Source organism: Neovison vison, chromosome 11 (assembly GCF_020171115.1).
Source record: "Neovison vison isolate M4711 chromosome 11, ASM_NN_V1, whole genome shotgun sequence".
Lineage (NCBI taxonomy): Eukaryota > Metazoa > Chordata > Mammalia > Carnivora > Mustelidae > Neogale > Neogale vison.
In genome coordinates, this window is record NC_058101.1 from 208,580,037 (window position 1) to 208,597,802 (window position 17,766).

General features: G+C 59.3%; 1 protein-coding gene across 3 annotated transcripts in view; it reads left to right on the plus strand.

Moving 5' to 3' along the window:
* The window catches only part of ARHGEF10 (Rho guanine nucleotide exchange factor 10), a 90,545-nt gene that overhangs the window by 14,997 nt on the left and 57,782 nt on the right, over nucleotides 1-17,766 (plus strand). For all 3 annotated transcript variants that reach the window (XM_044225746.1, XM_044225747.1, XM_044225748.1), the window contains exons 2-6: nucleotides 2,903-2,971; nucleotides 9,035-9,187; nucleotides 9,793-10,080; nucleotides 12,486-12,549; nucleotides 16,798-16,874. In XM_044225746.1, coding sequence (XP_044081681.1) covers nucleotides 2,935-2,971; nucleotides 9,035-9,187; nucleotides 9,793-10,080; nucleotides 12,486-12,549; nucleotides 16,798-16,874 — 619 coding nt within the window. In that variant the 5' untranslated portion in view covers nucleotides 2,903-2,934. The remainder of the gene's footprint in view (nucleotides 1-2,902; nucleotides 2,972-9,034; nucleotides 9,188-9,792; nucleotides 10,081-12,485; nucleotides 12,550-16,797; nucleotides 16,875-17,766) is intronic.

Below are 17,766 nucleotides of genomic sequence, written 5' to 3' on the forward strand. Positions count from 1 at the left end.
GGTGCACAATGCAGTCTTTCATTAAGATGCTTAAATTGGAAAGTGACCGCAGTCGCACGGCCCAGACTGGAATCATGTCCTGCCGCCGTCTGTCGGAGGACCGCATTGTGTCGGCGAGGCTCCGTGCTCTGGCCGAGGTCAGTCTTGGACAGAGCCGGTTGCGGTCCAGCTCGGTCCCCAGAACACCGTCTGCAAGCGCCGAGGGTCCCCAGGGAGGGTGCCACGTGCCAGTGCCACCAGGCTCAGAGATGCGGCTTTGGCCCCTGCGTGACTGCAGGGGAAGCAGGGTTTTCGGTGTGGCCTCAAGGGCCTAGAGGGACAGGACACCTCCCGGGTGCTGAGCAGGCTGTCGGGGTTGAGTGCACGCTGGCCTCGGAAATCCGGGGGCAGAAGCGTGTGTTTGCGGGTTCTTCTCAGGAACACGGCTTCCCACGGACGCTGCTGTGGGGACAGCGGTGTCACGGAGCGTGCTGCGAGCCGCTGGGCGCTCGCCGTGTCCAGAACACAGATCATGGCACCAGAGGCTGGCTTCCAGTCCCCGCGCCGCAGCTGGGGCCGGTCACGCACCCGCAGGGGCCCCTCAGGTGTCTCAGGGACAGCTGGTAGTCGTGAGATTTGTGCTCTGTGGTTTGGAAGAAAAGTGTTGAGGACGAGCGACCAGTGTTCAGACAGGAGGAGCCACGTGGCCGTGGTGGCTGGTGTGTCCCAGCTCCTGCTGAAGAGCCTGGGGCAGAAACGCCACCCTTTGTCCCCGGCCGGAAGGATGTCTTCAGTGGCGGTGCCCCCCGCTGGCCTCGCGCACCAGCGGCACCCGTGCTGAGGTCGGACCCACGAGAAGGCTGTGAGTTGCCCGAAAGCCCGAGGACCCCTCCGGCCGCCCGGGGTGCTGTTGTTTGGGGCTGTTCTCCACGCAGCTCCGAAAATGCCGGGTGCCCACACCCCGTCTGTGGCGACCGCGCTGAGTAGCTGCACACCCGGGTCCTCACCTCTCGGGCGGCTAAAAATACGTTTCCCTTCTTCCTCACTTCCTCTCGCGACTGTGGAGTCCATTGTCCCCTCTTCCTGCGGATATGTCGCGTCTTTCCTGTTCCCCGCGGTGCCTGTGGGGTCTCGGCGCACCGGCCGGGCGGGGCCGGATCCAGGGTGAGGACCGGCCCGGCATTTTCTTGTGGGACCAGCATCGGTGGGAACCCTGGCATCCTGCATGTGCTCGTGTGCAGTGCAGCGTGTCGCTGCTGGCCAGGTCCCTGTCCCTTTGCAAGCTCACCTGTAGGACGCAGAAGCCTGGGAGACTTTGGGACTCACTTCCTTGGGAGATGACGGGGCAGAAGGCGCTCCCCTCCGTGCAGCTCCGAGGGCCGCGTGGTCCCTGCAGACATGCGCCCTGTCCCTCCCGCCACCGCTGCCCAGGAGAGATGTCCGCCCGGCGTCCATGCTGCATCACAGGCCGTGACCCCTGCGGACACCACGCTCGGTGCCTGGAATGCAGTGGACGTTGGTTGAATATTTGCTGGCTGACGTGGGGTGGTGGGTGTGCAGTTCGGTGTCAGGGTCGCCGTGCCTCTGTCCCTCTCCCTGTGGACCAGGTCACCGCAGCCCGAGGCCGCCGCTTCTCAGGGAGATGCGCTCCCACCTGCATTATTTCCTCCCGTAACTGCCACAGTCTGCGTGCGTCTCGCTGCTTTGGGAACCGAGCGATGGTTTCTGGCCAGGAGGGTGAACTCTGCCGTGGGCTCTGTGGGCCCCCGAGGGATATATGTTGTATCGAATCCTTGGCGAGGGCCGGGGGTGGGACAGATGACGGACCGCAGTGTGACTCGACCAGTGCCCGCTGCCACCTGCCCAGTGCCCCCGCGTGCCGGGCCCTGTCCCTACCCCCTGTGTTCAGATGTTTCACCCCTACAGCGGCCGAGGCCACCCCTGCTGCTGTCCCTGTGCTCCCGGTGGCCTGTAGGAGGGCAGGGGTGCAGCCCCAGCATGGACCTCCGTGTGTCCTGGGTCTCCCCCGGGGTGGGTTCCCAGAAGCCCTCCACACCTCCGTTCCTTCACTTGGAACTGGCACGGGAGCCCGTGTCCTGGAGGAGAGACGGAACGAAGCTGGCGGACAGGCCTGAAGCACAGCGCAGAGGGGCGGCCGTGAGGGCACGGTGGGCCCTGCCCCCATCGGGGCCCTCACCAGCTTCCCTTGTGCTGCCCAGGCTGAGAGCCGTCATGGTGGGCACCGCAGCTGTGTTGGCACCTACAGCTTGCCCCGCTGCGGGCAGGTGTGGGCTGGGGCATCGTCACCGTCGCACCCGCCTGGGTGCCATCCTGGCCGCCTCAGAGCCTGGGCGTTGGCCGTAGGAGCCGGGCAGGTGTCCGGTGCTGTAGTCCCTGCGAACCAGGGAGCTGGCAACAGGACGGCCCCTCGAGAGCCGGGCACGGACATCCTCACAGTAGGGCTGGTTTCATATTCTCAGACTTTGTTCTCTTTTGAAAGCACATCGGGAAACCAAGTGCAAAGAAGAAGAAAAAGAATAAAGCCGGGTGTGCAGAGACCTGGCCTAGACCCCAGAGCTTAACCACTGAAGGCTTAGGGGACGGTCAACCTGGTCCGCAATCCTGGGCAGCGAGTTGTTGACTCGAAGCCGAAGCTGAAGGAAGAGAAGGGGCAGCCGTCTGCCCTGGGCTCCTTTCTCCCGACCCTTGTGCCGGGCTGGGAGGGGTCCGCCAGCAAGCCCGGTGTGGAGGGAACTCCTGGCCGTGACCCGGGGGAGATCAGGCCCCCGGGGACTCTGCGTGCTCACAGGCGTGATTTTGGGGGCGAGTGGCGGTCCTTCGGGAGTGGCCCTCCGTGAGCAACGTGACTGGGGCTGACGTCGGCCCTTCACCCGTGGTGACCGTGGTGTCTTTCCTCCCGCAGGAGCCCAAGGACTGACGTTTCCCAGCTGCGCCATGGACCAGCCCGAGCCGCCCGCCCCTGCTCCTGAAGGTAACCGTCGTCTTCCGACGTTGCGGGCCCTCGGGGAGAAGGGGAGGGTCTGGCCACACGTCCCGAGGAGGTGGGACTCTGAGCCCCTGCCCGCCCAGTGCTCCTCCCTTACCCTGGGGTGCCGTGTCTGAGCCTCCTGCCGGGCCCTGGGCACCCCCTCAGGGCAAGCGCCTGCCCGGAGTCCTGTGAGGTCCAACTCCTCCCGACGCATCACAGACCCACGTGGGGATGAGGACAGGCGGACCTCCTCACTGAGAGACCACAGGTAGGCTCTCGCCACCCCAGGCGTGGAGCAGCAGGTGGTTTCCAGGTCTGCCTCCTTTTGCGCTCGGCTCGCTCAGCGAGAGCAGGGACCTTTTCTGTCTGGCTGCTCTGTATGTGAGGATGGCGAGGGAGGGGCCCTGTCCTGGGCCCTGGCCAGACCGCAGAGACCACAGCATGGCAGCGGAGGCTCTGGTGCCGTCACTCCCAGCTCGGAGGGCGCGGTCTGCTCGGGGCCGTCCCCGGGCCTTCCCTTGACATGTGCCCGGACAGATGTGCATGTCCCCAGCATGCCGGGAGGCTGTAGGACCTGAAGGGCAGTGAGCCAGAGTCTGGGAGGAACCCATGTGGGGCCAGAGCCTGGCCGTCCCTTCTCCTGTGCTGGCTGTGGCACTCGGGGCCTCGAGTTTATGGTCTTGCCTCTTGGGAGGAGGCATCGTGGTCTCCTGATGCCTTCCCAGAACTCATAGCAAACCCCCCCCCCACCATGGTAGGGAAGGAGGACCACTCCGTTGTCCCATTGCCAGAGGAACGTGGCCTCACCCACAGCCGGGTGGCACCTGCTGATGACGGGTCGGGGCTCCAACAGGACACAGAGAACAGAAGCTGTGTGCGAAGGGTGGAGGGGCGGCGGCCTGTGATGGTGGCATTGTTCTGGGGACACCGCTGTGCACACGCAGCCGCCACCCCAGGGATGTCCGGAGCCAGGAGGAGGCCGACAAGGATGGTGGCCATGAATGGCCCCTTGTTGGGGGAGCTGTTTGCGCCTGCTGCTTTGCAAAGCCCCCTTTTTTTTTCTAATGATAGTAAGAAATAGAGCACAAATAGCTTTCTTTCGAAATGAGAGGAACATCTTATCTTGGATCAAGCTTTTTTTGTGTTATAATAGATGTGGTCTTACTGGCCCCAGGGACAAAATGTGTCGCCTTTATCTCTGAGCTTAAAAATGAATATTCTCTTGTTTTTTTCCTTCAATGTCTTAGTTCCTCCATGGCATGGCTTTCAGACCTGTTTGTGGGTTTTCAGCAGCCCTTGAGGGCTGTCTGCTCGAACGACCTGGGAGGGGCGCCTATGTGTCCCTGAGCCCTGGAGGCCCGTTCCCCTGAGGGGTGAGCGACCCGAGCCAGCCCCTCCTGAGCCCAGGCTCTGTGTCAGCTGCGTAGACCGGTGCGTTACAGGAGCAGAGGGTGGCCGGCCCGGGGTGGGGGAGGCAGGCAGTGTCTCCCTCCCTGTCTCCGCCCAGGACTCTAAGTCCCGGTGGGAAATGTAACATTGTAGCCTATAGTGACTGAGCCTTTGTTGCAGTTTGGGAAGACGCTAAGACCTTTTTGACCTGAGAGATCCAGTGTGAACTCTCGTTTCCTTGGAAGTGCGCCGGCCCCAGCGGTGCAGTCTGCTGCTAGACTGAGGCGGGGGCTCAGCTGTGGAGGAGGGCGGTCGTGGGTCAGACCGTACCCCTGGTGCTGTGCTTGCTGACAAGGTTGTTGACTTGTCAGGGCGTTGACCAGAGGGCCAGCCTGGCACGGGGTCTGAGTCGGGGCCCGGCTCCTCTGCCTGGAGAGCTGTGGGCAGGACCTGGGTGGTGCCCCGGGACACATCAGGAATGTTGCCGGAGTCGGGAAGAGGAGAGTCCAAAGCAAAGGGATTCCTCCGTGGGTTGGTTCATGGCCCTGCAGTGGCCCGGGGCCTGGGGGGATCCTGAGGTTCCCACTGTGGACCTCTCACCTCAGGGAGAGTGTGCACGGATGGAGAGGGACCGAGGAATGGCTGAGCTGGAGGGGGCTCCCGGAATCCAAGCAGAGCTCCTTGGATGTGACTCCAGAGCTCCAGCAGGAGGTCTGGCGTGCACGGTGGATTTTGTGCCGATGAAGACCAAGGCTGTGGGCAGGCCTGGCCTCCCATGGGGAGTGTGTCGGTTACTCTGGAGCACTTGTTGTGGGGGCAGAAGGAGGGGTCCATCAAGGAGCAGCCTGCCTGGGCAGCCATGCCACTTACTGCGGACAGGACCACGGATGTCATCTCTTAGAGCCTGGAGGCAGGAGGCTCAGGGTCCAGGGGTGGGCAAGGCAGGTTCCTCAGAGGCCTCCCTCCTTTCTCTCCCTATATGCTCCTGTGTCGTCCTTCTGTGTGTGTCTGTGTCGTGATTCCTTCTTATGAGGACCCTAGTCCTGTGGCACCAGGGCCTGCTGTAGGGACCTCGGACTTCCACATGAGCCGTGTTCGAAGTACTGGGGCTTTGGCCTTCAGCATATGGTTTTGGGAGACACAAATCAGTTCTTGAGAGGAAACGGCGGAAAGTAGCAGCTGGATAGGTGGCAGGAAGCCAGGAGTGTGTAATGTCATGATGTCAGACGCGGCAGTGAGGAGCAGCCCAGTGACGGGAGGGGACAGATGTGGATGACCCACGGGCCTTGGCTTTGGGGACATATCCCCCAGCATCCCGGGAAGCCGTCTGCCCAGCGGTGGGGAGGCAGCAGGGGTGGTGGGGAAGAGGAGCAGGTGCAACACAGAGGGTTTAGGGCAGTGAGACTCCTGCGTGTGACCCTGCCATGGTGGACATGAGTCATTGTCCAAAGCCATCAGGGCACGGCCCCTGACGGGAGCAGCAGACTGTGAGTGACAGTGACCTGTCAGTGTGGGTCGGTCATAAGAAAAGCTCTTTGCCACTCACTTTCCTTCCTGAGCACATTAAACAGGAATCCTTTCTCCCTGCATGGGGGAGCCCGGGATTCAGGCCCATGGGGTCAGTGGTCATAAGGCTTTTTTTTTTTTTTTTTTTTAAAGTGTTTTTTTTTTTTTTTTTTTTAAAGATTTTATTTATTTATTTGGCAGAGAGAGATCACAAGTAGGCAGAGAGGCAGGCAGAGAGAGAGAGAGGAGGAAGCAGGCTCCCTGCTGAGCAGAGAGCCCGATGCGGGACTCGATCCCAGGACCCTGAGATCATGACCTGAGCCGGAGGCAGCGGCTTAACCCACTGAGCCACCCAGGCGCCCCGCTTTTTTTTTTTTTTTTTTAAGATTTTATGTATTTATTTGACAGACAGAGATCCCAAGTAGGCTGAGAGGCAGGCAGAGAGAGAGGAAGGGAAGCAGGCTCCCTGCCGAGCAGAGAGCCCGATGCGGGGCTCAATCCCAGGACCCTGAGATCATGACCGAAGGCAGAGGCTCAACCCAATGAGCCACCCAGGCGCCCCAAGGCTTTTTTAATAGCAGTGTTTGCAAGGTCACGTAGGTGGTCGCACGTTTGCATGGGCGTACAAGCACCTGCTTGATTGCCTGTTTTTAACGCTTCCACGTGAATCCCCACCTGGAAGTAGGTCCTGGGCCGTGGGGGAGCTCCATGTTTGGCCCGGACGGTGTTCACACCGCCTGCTCCAGTTCACGTCCCCTCCAGCGGCGCACCGGGGTTCCGGTTGTCCAGTCCTCGCCAATCTTTGTTGTTTTCTATTAAGTGAGTATGAAAGGGCCAATTAAGAACACTATTAGTGTGTCAGGAACCTCTTGCCAAATTACTGAATAAACTTCAACAAAAGAATGTTAATGGTTTCAGTAGTAACGCACTGTTAAACGTGTCGTGATTTGGAGACTCTGTCTTCTACTGTAAGACACGCAGGTGAGCCTCTGGTCATTTCCTCAAGGCAGACATGTCAGGGTAGAATGTCTGAGGTGCAGGACATACAGAATTAGAAGGCTCGCGTGAATATTGGCAACCTGCCGTGCACAGGGCACCACTGCACACTCTCATCGGAATCACGTGTTGTAAAGACCTATTTTTCTGAAGACTTTCCTTGATTCCATGTCAGTATTTGCCACTGTCTTGCTTTTAGCCAATGAGGGTGAGGTCCCAGCCTGCCGGGCGGGCCCCATGTGTGCCGTGGACGTGGCGTTCTGGCCGAGAGGTCCCTCCTGCCTGCCCCCTCGCAGGGGCCAGCCTGAGCTCTCCGTTACTTGTCACCAATAAGAAAGTGTTTCCTCGGCACGACCCCTTAGAGCTGCTGCTGGTTCCAAAGATTCAAGGACAGAATACACACCTGGTATTTAAAGCACTTTTTCTTTTGGACCGTCAGTGGTTTGCCTGGGCAGTGAGGCCCCAGCTGGAGTTCCTAGGCTGACTCCTGCGTCGACACACGTCCCTCAGCTTCCCTCCCAGGAATGACTCCATCCTAAAACCCTGATAGGGACTGTCCTGCCCCCCCCAGTCTCCCCCACGCCCCCTCAGGAGCTACCAGGTGCCTGCGTCCTTCAGCGGCCCAGGGGCACGGAAGCTTGTTTCGGTAGCTTGCTCAGCACCCACGCTGCTTGTCTGTTGCTGACCCAGGCCCTGACCTGGGATCGAGGGGTGCTCGGGGGGCTCTGGGCAGAGTGGGAGGGGTGGAGACCACCCACCCTTGTGATGGGACATCCTGGCCTGGCCTCGCCCCACCCCCCACCGACTGGGGAGGTGACCCCCTTCCCATCATCTGTAAGGCCCCAGGCCATCCCAGGAATCCACTTGGACCCCAGCCCCGGGGACAGAGCACGGAAGCGAGCCCTGCGGCTTCAGCACAGGGGTGTGGAGGGCGAGGTTCCTGATGTCTCCGTTACCTCAGCCCTAAGATGCACCACCCGCAGCCTCTGATCCTGTTCACGTGTCTTCAGTTCTAAAATAACCACGTTCAGATCCCTGCGTTCCCCGTAGGCGCCTTGGGAAACAGTCGGGCATGTGTACCAGCCGTTTGGCTGGTAAGTCGGGGTGGAACCATCTGGAAGGGACCCGGCCTGGGGCAGTGGGGCCTGTCCCGGCAGATCCCTCCCCAGCCTCATAGAGCCGGAGCTCTCTGTGCCTCGGGCCCTCTGAGCGGCGGCTCAGAGAAAACCCGGTCACGCTGGGCGCTGGTTTGCTTGCTGGGTGAGTGATTTCTGCTTGTGCTGACCTTCAGGTCATCTCTCTCACGTTTTCCTCCCCTTAGTGCCCATTACTTCATAAGGGAACCCCCTAGATTCCTCTAGGGTCTGGGGTCCCTCAGTCCCGCGGGGGGCCCCTCCCGTGAGTGTACAGGAATGTAACCTTAATGGCCCAGAGCTTCTCCCTGGAAAGTGACTGCTTTTTTCTGGTTTTTCGTGATTTGTCTGAGCACCAGACACCAGCCGACTGTCTTGTCACCCAGTGAGTGGTGCGCTGGTGGTTAAGGATGTCCAGTTCGGGGGTTTTCCGTGTTCTGACTTTGTGCCTCAGAGTTGGGGTGCAGTGAGGAGGAAGAGGCCCTTCCCTCCCATGCTGTGCCCTGCACGTCCTGCTCTGTCCCCTACCCCAGCTCCGTAGCCTGGGCGCTGTGACCCCTCACGGGCTGCCTGGGCATCTGTCCACCTGCCTCCCGCTTTGTGAGCCAAGCATGGGGGTCCAGGCCTCATCCCGGTGGATAAGTCCCGAGATGGCCAGTCTCAGATGCTTGTCCCAGTGCCCACCAGAGACCCCCTCGGTGACATCCTTAAGGCTGAGCCCCCTTCTCCCTGCCCCGCACATCCTCGGACAGGAATGTATGGCCAGAGGGCCGGAGGGTGGCCTGATGTGCGCAGGGAGCACGAGGTCCCCTGCCTCCGGGTGGCGATGTACTTTGCAGGTGGCCACGTGGGCAGAACCGGGGGGTCTGGGGACCCGTGGGGCGGGAGCCACGTCCGTTCCGTGAGGAGGTTGAATGTCTGTTGTGGGCGGATTTTCCCTCTCCTTCATCTCCGCCCTGCTGCCCTGGCCTCCCCGATGTCCGCTGTCGCTGACAGCGCTTCTCCCTTCCCCCGGGCTTGACCGTGTCCTTCCGCCCTGCAGACGAGGCCACGAAGCGTGAGTCCGTGGACACCGAGGACGACGAGGGGGAGCAGTTCGATTTCGACAGCGGAGATGAGGTTCCGGAAGCAGACCGACAGGCTGCGGACGCCCCCCCGGCCCGGAGCGCGGGCGCAGACGCCCCCTCCGGCTCAGGTGGGCCCCCCGCGGCCACCGGCACGCGCGGCCCAGCGACTCCCTCGCCCCACGGCCAGTGGGATGGGCACGGGGGCCTTGGGTGTCCAGGAGTGGGGCTGTCGTGACCTTTCCGGGGCCTGAGCCTGAGAGACGGGTTCGGCTCAGGCCGGGTGTCCCTCGTTTCTGCTCCTGCCCCGTGGGGGCGGGGGCACTGGGGTGTTGGCGGGTGAAAGCGGCCTCGGTGCCGCGTCCGCGGGGGCGTGGAACGGTTCTGGGGTCAGCGCCGTCGGAGAGGGAAATCCGCGTGGGTCTCCGAGGGGGCATTGTCGGCTGGGACTCCCGGACGGGGAGGACGGGCTGGGGCTTCCGTGTCTTTGTCCCTCAGAGCACCCTCTGCACGTCGCGCACTGGCCCGAGCTCAGCGGCTTCTCGCTCATCTCGCGGTAGAGGCTGTGCTGGGAGCCGCCGGGCCCCGCGGACGCCCGCCCCTCTGATGCCCCAGAGTCGGGGGCGCCCCTCAGCACCCCAGCTGTGGGCGTCTCCTGGGCGGCCCGGTGTTGCCTGGGCCCTAGGAGGGCAGGTCAGCGGTGCCCCCACCTTGATGCATGTGTGTTTGCCTCCAGGAGGTGAGGTTGGGATGGGGACAGACACGGACGCCCCGGCAGAACCCGCCGCCCTCCAGGCCCCGGCGAGAGTCAACCCCTACTCTGTGATCGACATCGCGCCCTTCCAGGACGAGCAGCCCCTGCCCCTCGATGCGGACGCGGAGGATGACGGCGGGAGCCAGCCGGTGCCCAGCGGGTACTCGGTGCCCGTGCCCTGCGGCTACGCCGTGCCCTGCAGCCTGCCGCTGCTCCTGCCCGCCTACTCCAGCCCCGTCGCCGTCCGCGCCGTGCCCGCGCACGAGGAAGGTAGCGCCCCTGCTCCTCCCTGCGCACCGCGGGCCGTGAACTAGCCTTGTCCCTGGGAGCCGCGGTGCTGGGTGCTCAGCGAGAAATGCCAGAGCGGACCGAGGCAGAGCCGTCCGTGCTCCTGCTGAGGCCACAGGCACCTGCCACCCCTGCCGCGGGCACAGGTGTCCAGACGCTCCTGAGGGCCCAGCACTGTGCCCCCAGCAAGTGTGCTGTGTTCTGTGCAAGCGGACCCCGTGAACGCAGCCTGCTGAGTTCTCCTCTCCCTGAACTCTGTGCTCTGTGCCCCGGACACGCCACGGGGACACAGGCACAGGGCTTCTGAGGGACAAGACACCCCCAGACCAGAATCCTAACTTGGATTATGTGAGGTTTCAGTAAACGGGTTCTTTCCTTCCCAGTTATGCACAACGGAGACAAAACATCTTTAAAGAGAATCTCGAATTTACACTGGGAAACGCACAAGGTTTTCAGGGTTGATGTTTCCCCATATGTTTTCCTGGTGTAATTGGCAGTGATCTTGGAAATTCACCACGGTCCACAATGCTGTCCGTATCTTGTAGCCCAAAGACTAAGAACTATCTGAAAATAAGGAAGTAGGCGTTGCAGTCAAAAAAAGATTAAGGAATATGTTCTTGTGTTAATTTGCTTATTTTCAGATTGTTTATTTTTAATAATTAAATATTAATTTATTTTTAAGTAACTTAGTATATTTAAAAACCATTGGCTGCTTTTTGTGCCATCCTCCTAGAGCTGTTAATAAAACCCTATCATAACAAACACTGTGGTCAGTCCCCAGTGCCAGGAAGACAGGTCTGGTTGTCTCTTGAGCCTTCAAAGACAAACCGGTGCACCAGGCTCTCCGTTGGGGTCATGGGAAAGCCTGCACATCGGGGGAGACTGGGGTCCGAGGCCTGGACCTGCGCTGCTGGCCGGCCTCTTCACTCTTTGTACCCTGTGGTTCTCCCATCCACCTGCGGGTGCCTCCTGGCTGTGCCAGGGCTCAGGCCCCCAGCACGGAAGCTGCCCCACCTGGACCCTCAGAAACAGGAAGAGTCTGTCTCTTCCCGGCGCCCAAACCTATTCTGAAAAAAGACTCTGAGGTTCTGCTTCTGTTCACTAGTCATCCTCCAATGGCCAGAAACTCACAGTGCTCTGCTTCTTGGCGAGAGCTTCCAGATCTTTCTAGAACAACAAGAAATGAGCAGTTAGTGTGGCCAGAGAGAGAACTTCCGAGCACACGGACCTTCTCCTGACCTCTCCTCATCCAAGGTCTCGTGTCTGAGCACACAGTAGACCGGGTGCATCTCCTTTCTTGAAACGGGGAGCGCAGGGAAAGAACACATCATTTTGGGTGGGCAGTGAGATGAGGCTTGGGTGGTGTGCGTTTGGGGGTGGGGAGTGATGCCCTTGGCCCAGCCTTGGGGCAGCAATCCCGGTGCACAGTGTGGCTGCTGCCGGTTAATGTCCTTTCTTCAACACTTTGTCTAGTAGCTTTGTCTCTTGGGAGGTCCTGGGGGTCATTCTTCGGGGCAGCATGGTGTGGTGGGAAGAGCAGAGTTTGGAAGGGGGCGCAGGGTTGAGTTCAGATCCTGACCCTGCCTGTGACCTGACCCGTGGTCCCTGGCAGATGCCTACCGTTCTGTGGCCTTGAGAACACGGTGAGTCCGTGTCCGTGTGGCCCCGGCTGCACCGCTGGGCGTTCCCACCACCGCGGAAGGGCATTTGTTAGTAATGAGCAGGATCAGGGGCCCATTTATGGCCGAGGTCTCCACGCTAAGTACAGTGCCCCGCTTTCGTGGACAGCATTGTACCGTCGCTTCTTTCTTAAAGGCTTTTTGGGGACGGTGTCCCAGTGGGGCCGTTAGCGCCCATCCTCAGTTGAGCTCATGGACTTCTGTCCTGAGCTCATCACCCTCTTGGTAAACCAGACCCAGAGGTAAGAGAACAACCGTCGGCTGGGACACGTGTGACGGACTCGTGTGTGCGTGTGCCCATGTGTGTGTGCGTGAGTGTGTGTGTGCACGTGCGTGAGGACGGGAAAGGTTGGTTGTCAGATACCAGGGACGAGACTTCGTCCCGTGAGAGCTTTGGAGGCTGCCGTGAATCGATCACAGTCGTGAATCCCCGTGCGGAAGTTAAGCACTGAGAGGAAACCGGTTTCTCTGGGGCACGGCTAATTCCAGCGGTTTCAGCGGCCTTCATGTATCACTTTTTACTATAATCCTGTTTTAAATACATTTTATCTAAAACCTGAAAAACCTTTAAATCTGTCATTTAGTCATTTTTATGGTAAGATAAGCTTATCATTGAAAAAAATATAAAAGCATCTTAAGGATAAAAATCCACTTCCTGAGCTTTTTACCCTAAGCCTAAACCCACTGAGTTTTTTCCTTTCCTCACAGAAACTCAGGAAGCAGCAGAAGACAGCCCGTTTACTTCCTTACGTTCCGAGGATCCAGCAAGCAGGTATCTTTACTAACTTCCGTACGTGCTCTGACTTCGTGACCCTTTCCTGAGATGTGGAATGCAGCCATACGGGGGGCCGGCCTGCCCGCCCTCGGTGCTGTGAGGTGACCGGCCAGGCACGCCCCCAGCCAGAGACCCTCCCTCCCAGGTCCGGGACGGCTCACTGTGTCTTCTGTGCCTCCTGCTGTGTCACCCGGGGCTCCCAAGATGGGCTCGCCAGGATACAAGGACCCCACAGGCTGTCCCTTGTGTTCTGGGGAGACGGGCAGTATGGGGGCACAGGCGGGTCGTCCAGGAGGCTGCAGCCCTCCTCGGGCTCCGTGTGCTTTAGTGTCAAAGAGGGTCTCAGCATCCTGTGGGGGAGGGGGGCTTTTCCCCGCGTTGGACCCACCTCGGTCTGGAGTCCTCCAAACCGATCTGATTGCAGATCTTTCCTTCATACTGCTCGTCTTCAAAGACGCGGTCATCTGCGCGGGGTGCCCCGCAAAATCCCCTCTTCCCGGCGAACTGCTCCGCCGGTTTCAGGACGCCGGTGCGAGCACACTTGCAATACAACGGACTGCTTTGGGCCCTCCCTCGTATTTCCTGGGTCCCCCCTGCTGCTGGACGAAGGGTTTTTCAGAGATAAAGACCACGTGTACCAAAGCTTAGCGTGCCATGTGCTCGGCGTGTGGTAGGCGTGCCCGTGTGCGGTTGCTGGGCCGCCGTGCTGGGGAGCCACGCACCATGCCTGTTTCCAGTGTCCTGTCCTGTGGGTTTTGGCACATTGCATCGTCCGTCCTCAAATTGTGTTAGAATCTGCATAACGTGGTATTCTGCCATTTTAAGTCTACAAGCCAGCGGCCTCGTGTGTGTTCACGCCGCTGTACAAGCATCACTACTGTCTGCTTGCAGGACTTTTCATCTTCTCAGACAGAAACTCCCTGCTGGGTGGTAATCTGCCGTCCCTGTCCCGGCCCCGGAGAGCCGTTCCGTGCTGAGCTACGAGCTTGCGTGATTGCGCCGCCCCTGGAATTGGACTCGCGGCCATTGTCCCCGCGTCGGGCTCATTTCCCTTCGGGTCACATTCGCAAGGCTCTCCCGTGTTGCGGGATGTGTCAGGGCTTCCTTCCTCTTCAAGCGGGCACCGGGGCCGAGCACCGGAGCGCCTGCTCCCGGCCCGTCGGCTCTGTGCCTGGGGGCGGAACGGCCGGATCTCGGGTGAGTCTGTGTAACTTCCTGAGGAACAGCCAACCGTCTTCTGCTGGGGCCGCGCCGGTCACATGGACGGTCCCGCCTTCTCCGTAAGATCAGGAGCTGATTTCCCATTTTTAAAGAGCATAGTCGTACCACTGAGTGGGAAATGGTCCTCGGGGTGGTTTTGATGTGCATTTCCTTGATGAGCAGCGACATGGGCCCCCCGCATGCCTTTGGCCCGTTTGTGTGTCTTCTTTGGGGAGATGCCTTCAAGTCCTTTACTTACCTCTGAACTGGGTTTTTGGTTGTTGTTGAGTTCTCGGTGTTCTTTATCTGCTCAGCATTAATGTTCAGCATTAATCCATTGTTGGGCACGTGATTTGTGAACGTTTTCTCCTGTTCTGTGGGCTGCCTTTCACTCTCTTGGTAGTTTCCTCTGTACAAAAGTTTTTGATTTTGATGAAGTCTAACATATATTTTTCCCTTTGGAATTGCCTGTGCTTTTGGCGTCCTGCCCAGTGAGGGCCGGCAAGTCCGTGCCGTGCGGCAGTTTCGCCGCATTTTCTCCCAGGAGCTTCGTGGGTTAGCCCGCGGGGCTGACGGGTGTTGTGATGCTGGTCGGGGCTGGCTGATTCGAGGTCCCAGCCCTGCGCTGCCGGGGCGACGTCTCCGGCTGTCCTCCTGAGCGCCTTTCGGTCTTCAGTTCTGTGCATTTTTGCTTCACTTACTGGGGCCGCTTACTCGGTGGAGCACGCGTTTCTCATTGTGACATCTCCGGTCGTATGGAAGCGTCTATGTCTGCAGTCTCCTCCTTTCTCTTCTGGAACCTTTGACGCGTGAAGGGCCCTTCTGTCTGAGCGGCGTTGACCACGCGGTGGCCTGTCCGTCACCCGGTTTGTATTTGGTGCCTGCTGTGCGTGTTTGTTCACTTTCAGCCTCGTTCCTTGGATCTTCCTCTGCTCAGCATTTCCTGAGTGCCCGGCACGTGCTGGGTGTCTGGGACAGGAGAGCACGTGAGCCGGTGTCCGTGCAGGCATCGGCAGAGCAGACGGTGAGAGCACAGGCTCCCGTCTAGGGCGTCCCGATGGCGCGCAGCCCGGCCTCCTTGGCCTTGGCCTGCGGTGCTCACGCTCACGTGGCTTTTCCTTCTGGGCAGCAGGCTGGCCTCTGGAAGTAGGCGCACCCCTGCCCCGACGAGTGGGGCCTCTGGAGAGAGATGCGCACCTGCAAGGTCTTTCTACCTGGATGACCTCGCGACTGTCGCCTGCCGCCTCCAGGACCTTCGTGAGGACCGAGTGTGATGAAAGACGCGTGGGGGCGCGTTGTCCCTGCTGATGTAAACTCCACTCTGGGGAGTGGGTCCGCCGAAGGACGAGGAGTCAGACCCAGGAGGGCGTGAAATGACGTGAGAGGCTAACCCCGACCCGTTCTCCAAAGCGCGACCTTGTTTAAACACATAGAAACACTCAGGAATTGTTTAGAATATTGTCTGTACTTGCTTCACATTTTCTCTGTTTGCTTAATGTTACTCTGAGGTGAGTTCAGATGTAGAAGGTGTAAGAGTTTTCTTTCAGCGCGACAAGTTCCTCGCGGGGTGCGGGGCAGACAGCAGTTCTGGCCTCACGGGCGCCCGCAGGGCGTCCCCCCCCCCCGTCCCCCCCGGGCCTCTCAGTCTTGCAAACATCGAAGCTTTCAAGTGACCTTTTAGCAAACAGAAATGATGATAATGGAAGAGACCGTCCTGCAGTGACCCCCCCATCCCTGTCATTTACTGTGAAGTGTGGCATCAACTCTCTGATGCTTTTTTCCATACGGTCTCTAGCGTGTCCTGTGTTCTCTCGGGGTGCTGACCCCGTGTTCCAGTGTCTGTCCCTTCCCTTGAAGGGCTTTACGCGGCACCGAGTGTTTGTTTGCAGCATGCCCCGAGACCGCGTGCCCCCGAGACCTGAATCGCAGCTGTGTCGGTGTTGTCAACAGCTGTCCCTCTCCCCGAGGGGGCCCTCCGTCTGCTGAGGGACTCTGATTCCTTCTTCCAAGTAAAGCATTGCCATGGCTTCCATCACCTGCAGAATGACATCCCTGTCCCTCTGTGAGACCCCGTGGCTTGGCCCCTGGGGCCCCACGCGGTGAGCGGACCGCCCGATGTGCCATGAGCGGTGTTCACTTCGGGTGGCGGGTGTGCTGTTGCTTTCTCCGCTAACCTGTTCCCGGTGGTCAGGAAGGCCCGTTGGTCACTCTGGTGTGGCTTTTCGCTTGGCACCGCGTATGGCACCCAACGGAAGACCACTGTCGTCCTCTGGAGCAGGGACGTCACATCGTCTTCTGTCTGTCTTCTGTCTGTGCTGCCAGACAGACGGTGCCCTGTGCCGTGCAAACGGTGAGCCTTCAGCGGCATCTTCGGTAGCGCGGAACGGAAGTTCGAGCTCAGGCTCTGTGTTGAGAAGCCGCAGCTGGGTGTTAAATTGGGGGCGTGCCGATTAGGACCCGCTGAGTGAGAGGCAGAAGCCTCCTGCATGTGTCCATGGGAGCTCCCCCAGCCTCCCGGTGACTGGTTTGGGGGATGGAGAATCCCAGGGTGACTCTGATGGAAGGCACAGCCGGGGCCACCCACACGAGGGCAGTGGGGTCAGCAGACCTATCCCTGACACGTCCTAGGCCCGGGGGTGTGAGCTGGGGCAAGGGGGTCCCCCGCCGCAGCAGATAGAGCAAGGTCACCAGCACCTGTCACTTATTAGGTGAGAGTGGAAGAGAGGTCACTAGCTTTTTAAGGGCTTAACTCCTAAGTGTTGGTTTTACAAGGTGCCCTGAGAAAGTGGAGCGGGACGGCATGGGGAATCCCAAGCTTGGGTCCTGCTGACAGGTCTGGACTGCGGGTGTGCGCAGGCGTGCCACACCGTGAAATGCACAGGCAGCAGCTCAGAACACGGGAGGCTCAGCTCGGAGCACCCGTGATGCTATCCGGGGAAACAGCAGGGATACGGACGGGGAAGCAGGGGTACCCTTAGGGGACGGCCTGTGGCCTCATGACGGGAAGCGTCCACTGTTGTGATTTTGTGGTCTGTTTTCTCTTAGCGACGACCGGGCGCACAAGGAGGACAGTGCCCTCGCCCGGTGGGTTGCGGACCCGGCCAACACGGCGTGGATGGAGAGTAGGTACCACAGCCACCGAGAGCCGGGCAGGCCCCTCCCCCGCCCCCGAGTGCGTGTCTGTCAGGTTCTGCTGCTCATCCCGTGGCCTCTTCAGGTCGAACACTTTAGAAACGTCTTCACTGACCCCAAGTACTGACTGGTGCTGTCCCGGCTCCCCGCAGCCCTCCTTTCCCTCCCGTTGAACCCCTCTGCTCACCCCATCCCTGCAAGTAGTTGTTCCTCGTTGGGTTCTTCCTCACGCAGTGTCTGGGTTTTGTCGTGACCGTCCTCTGTTTGGGGACCGATGCTGTGACCCGGGCCCATAGTCAGCAAGTCACCGTGGGACATCAACCAGATAGGTTTTTCGGGATTCTCACTAAGACGCTTCTTCGTGCTACTGTTTCGACAAGGGGTGGGGGGCTGGGGGGCCGGGTAAGGCAGCCCACCGTCCAGATGGCAGACCGATCTTCTGGTCCACGTGGGGTTTAGAAAGCGCAGGTATTTTTAACTACGTGTGATTTTTAAGTTTTAAAGAAAACGAAAGATGGTTTTTCTAATTATCTCTTTATTTTCCACTGGCTCACTAATTTCTGTGTCATTATTTTATATGATCGACTTCCAAGGAAGAATTGTCTTAACTGTCTCCTAATTATTAAATTATCTCCCAGAATGTGTTGTTCTGGTTTTAATTATGACATTGTCGAACAAGGAACTTAGCATAAGTAGATGATTCTGCTAGGGGCTGCTAAATTGGGTTCATTACAGGATGAAATTAATATCTTCCAGTTCTCTAGAGAATTTATTTAAAGTAAAATTTGTCTGACTTTCCCTTTACTCGTTTTATTACATCAGAGGCAGCTAGTTAGAATAACACACAGGTCAGGTGCGCTAAACTTTACCACAGTAAAAGAA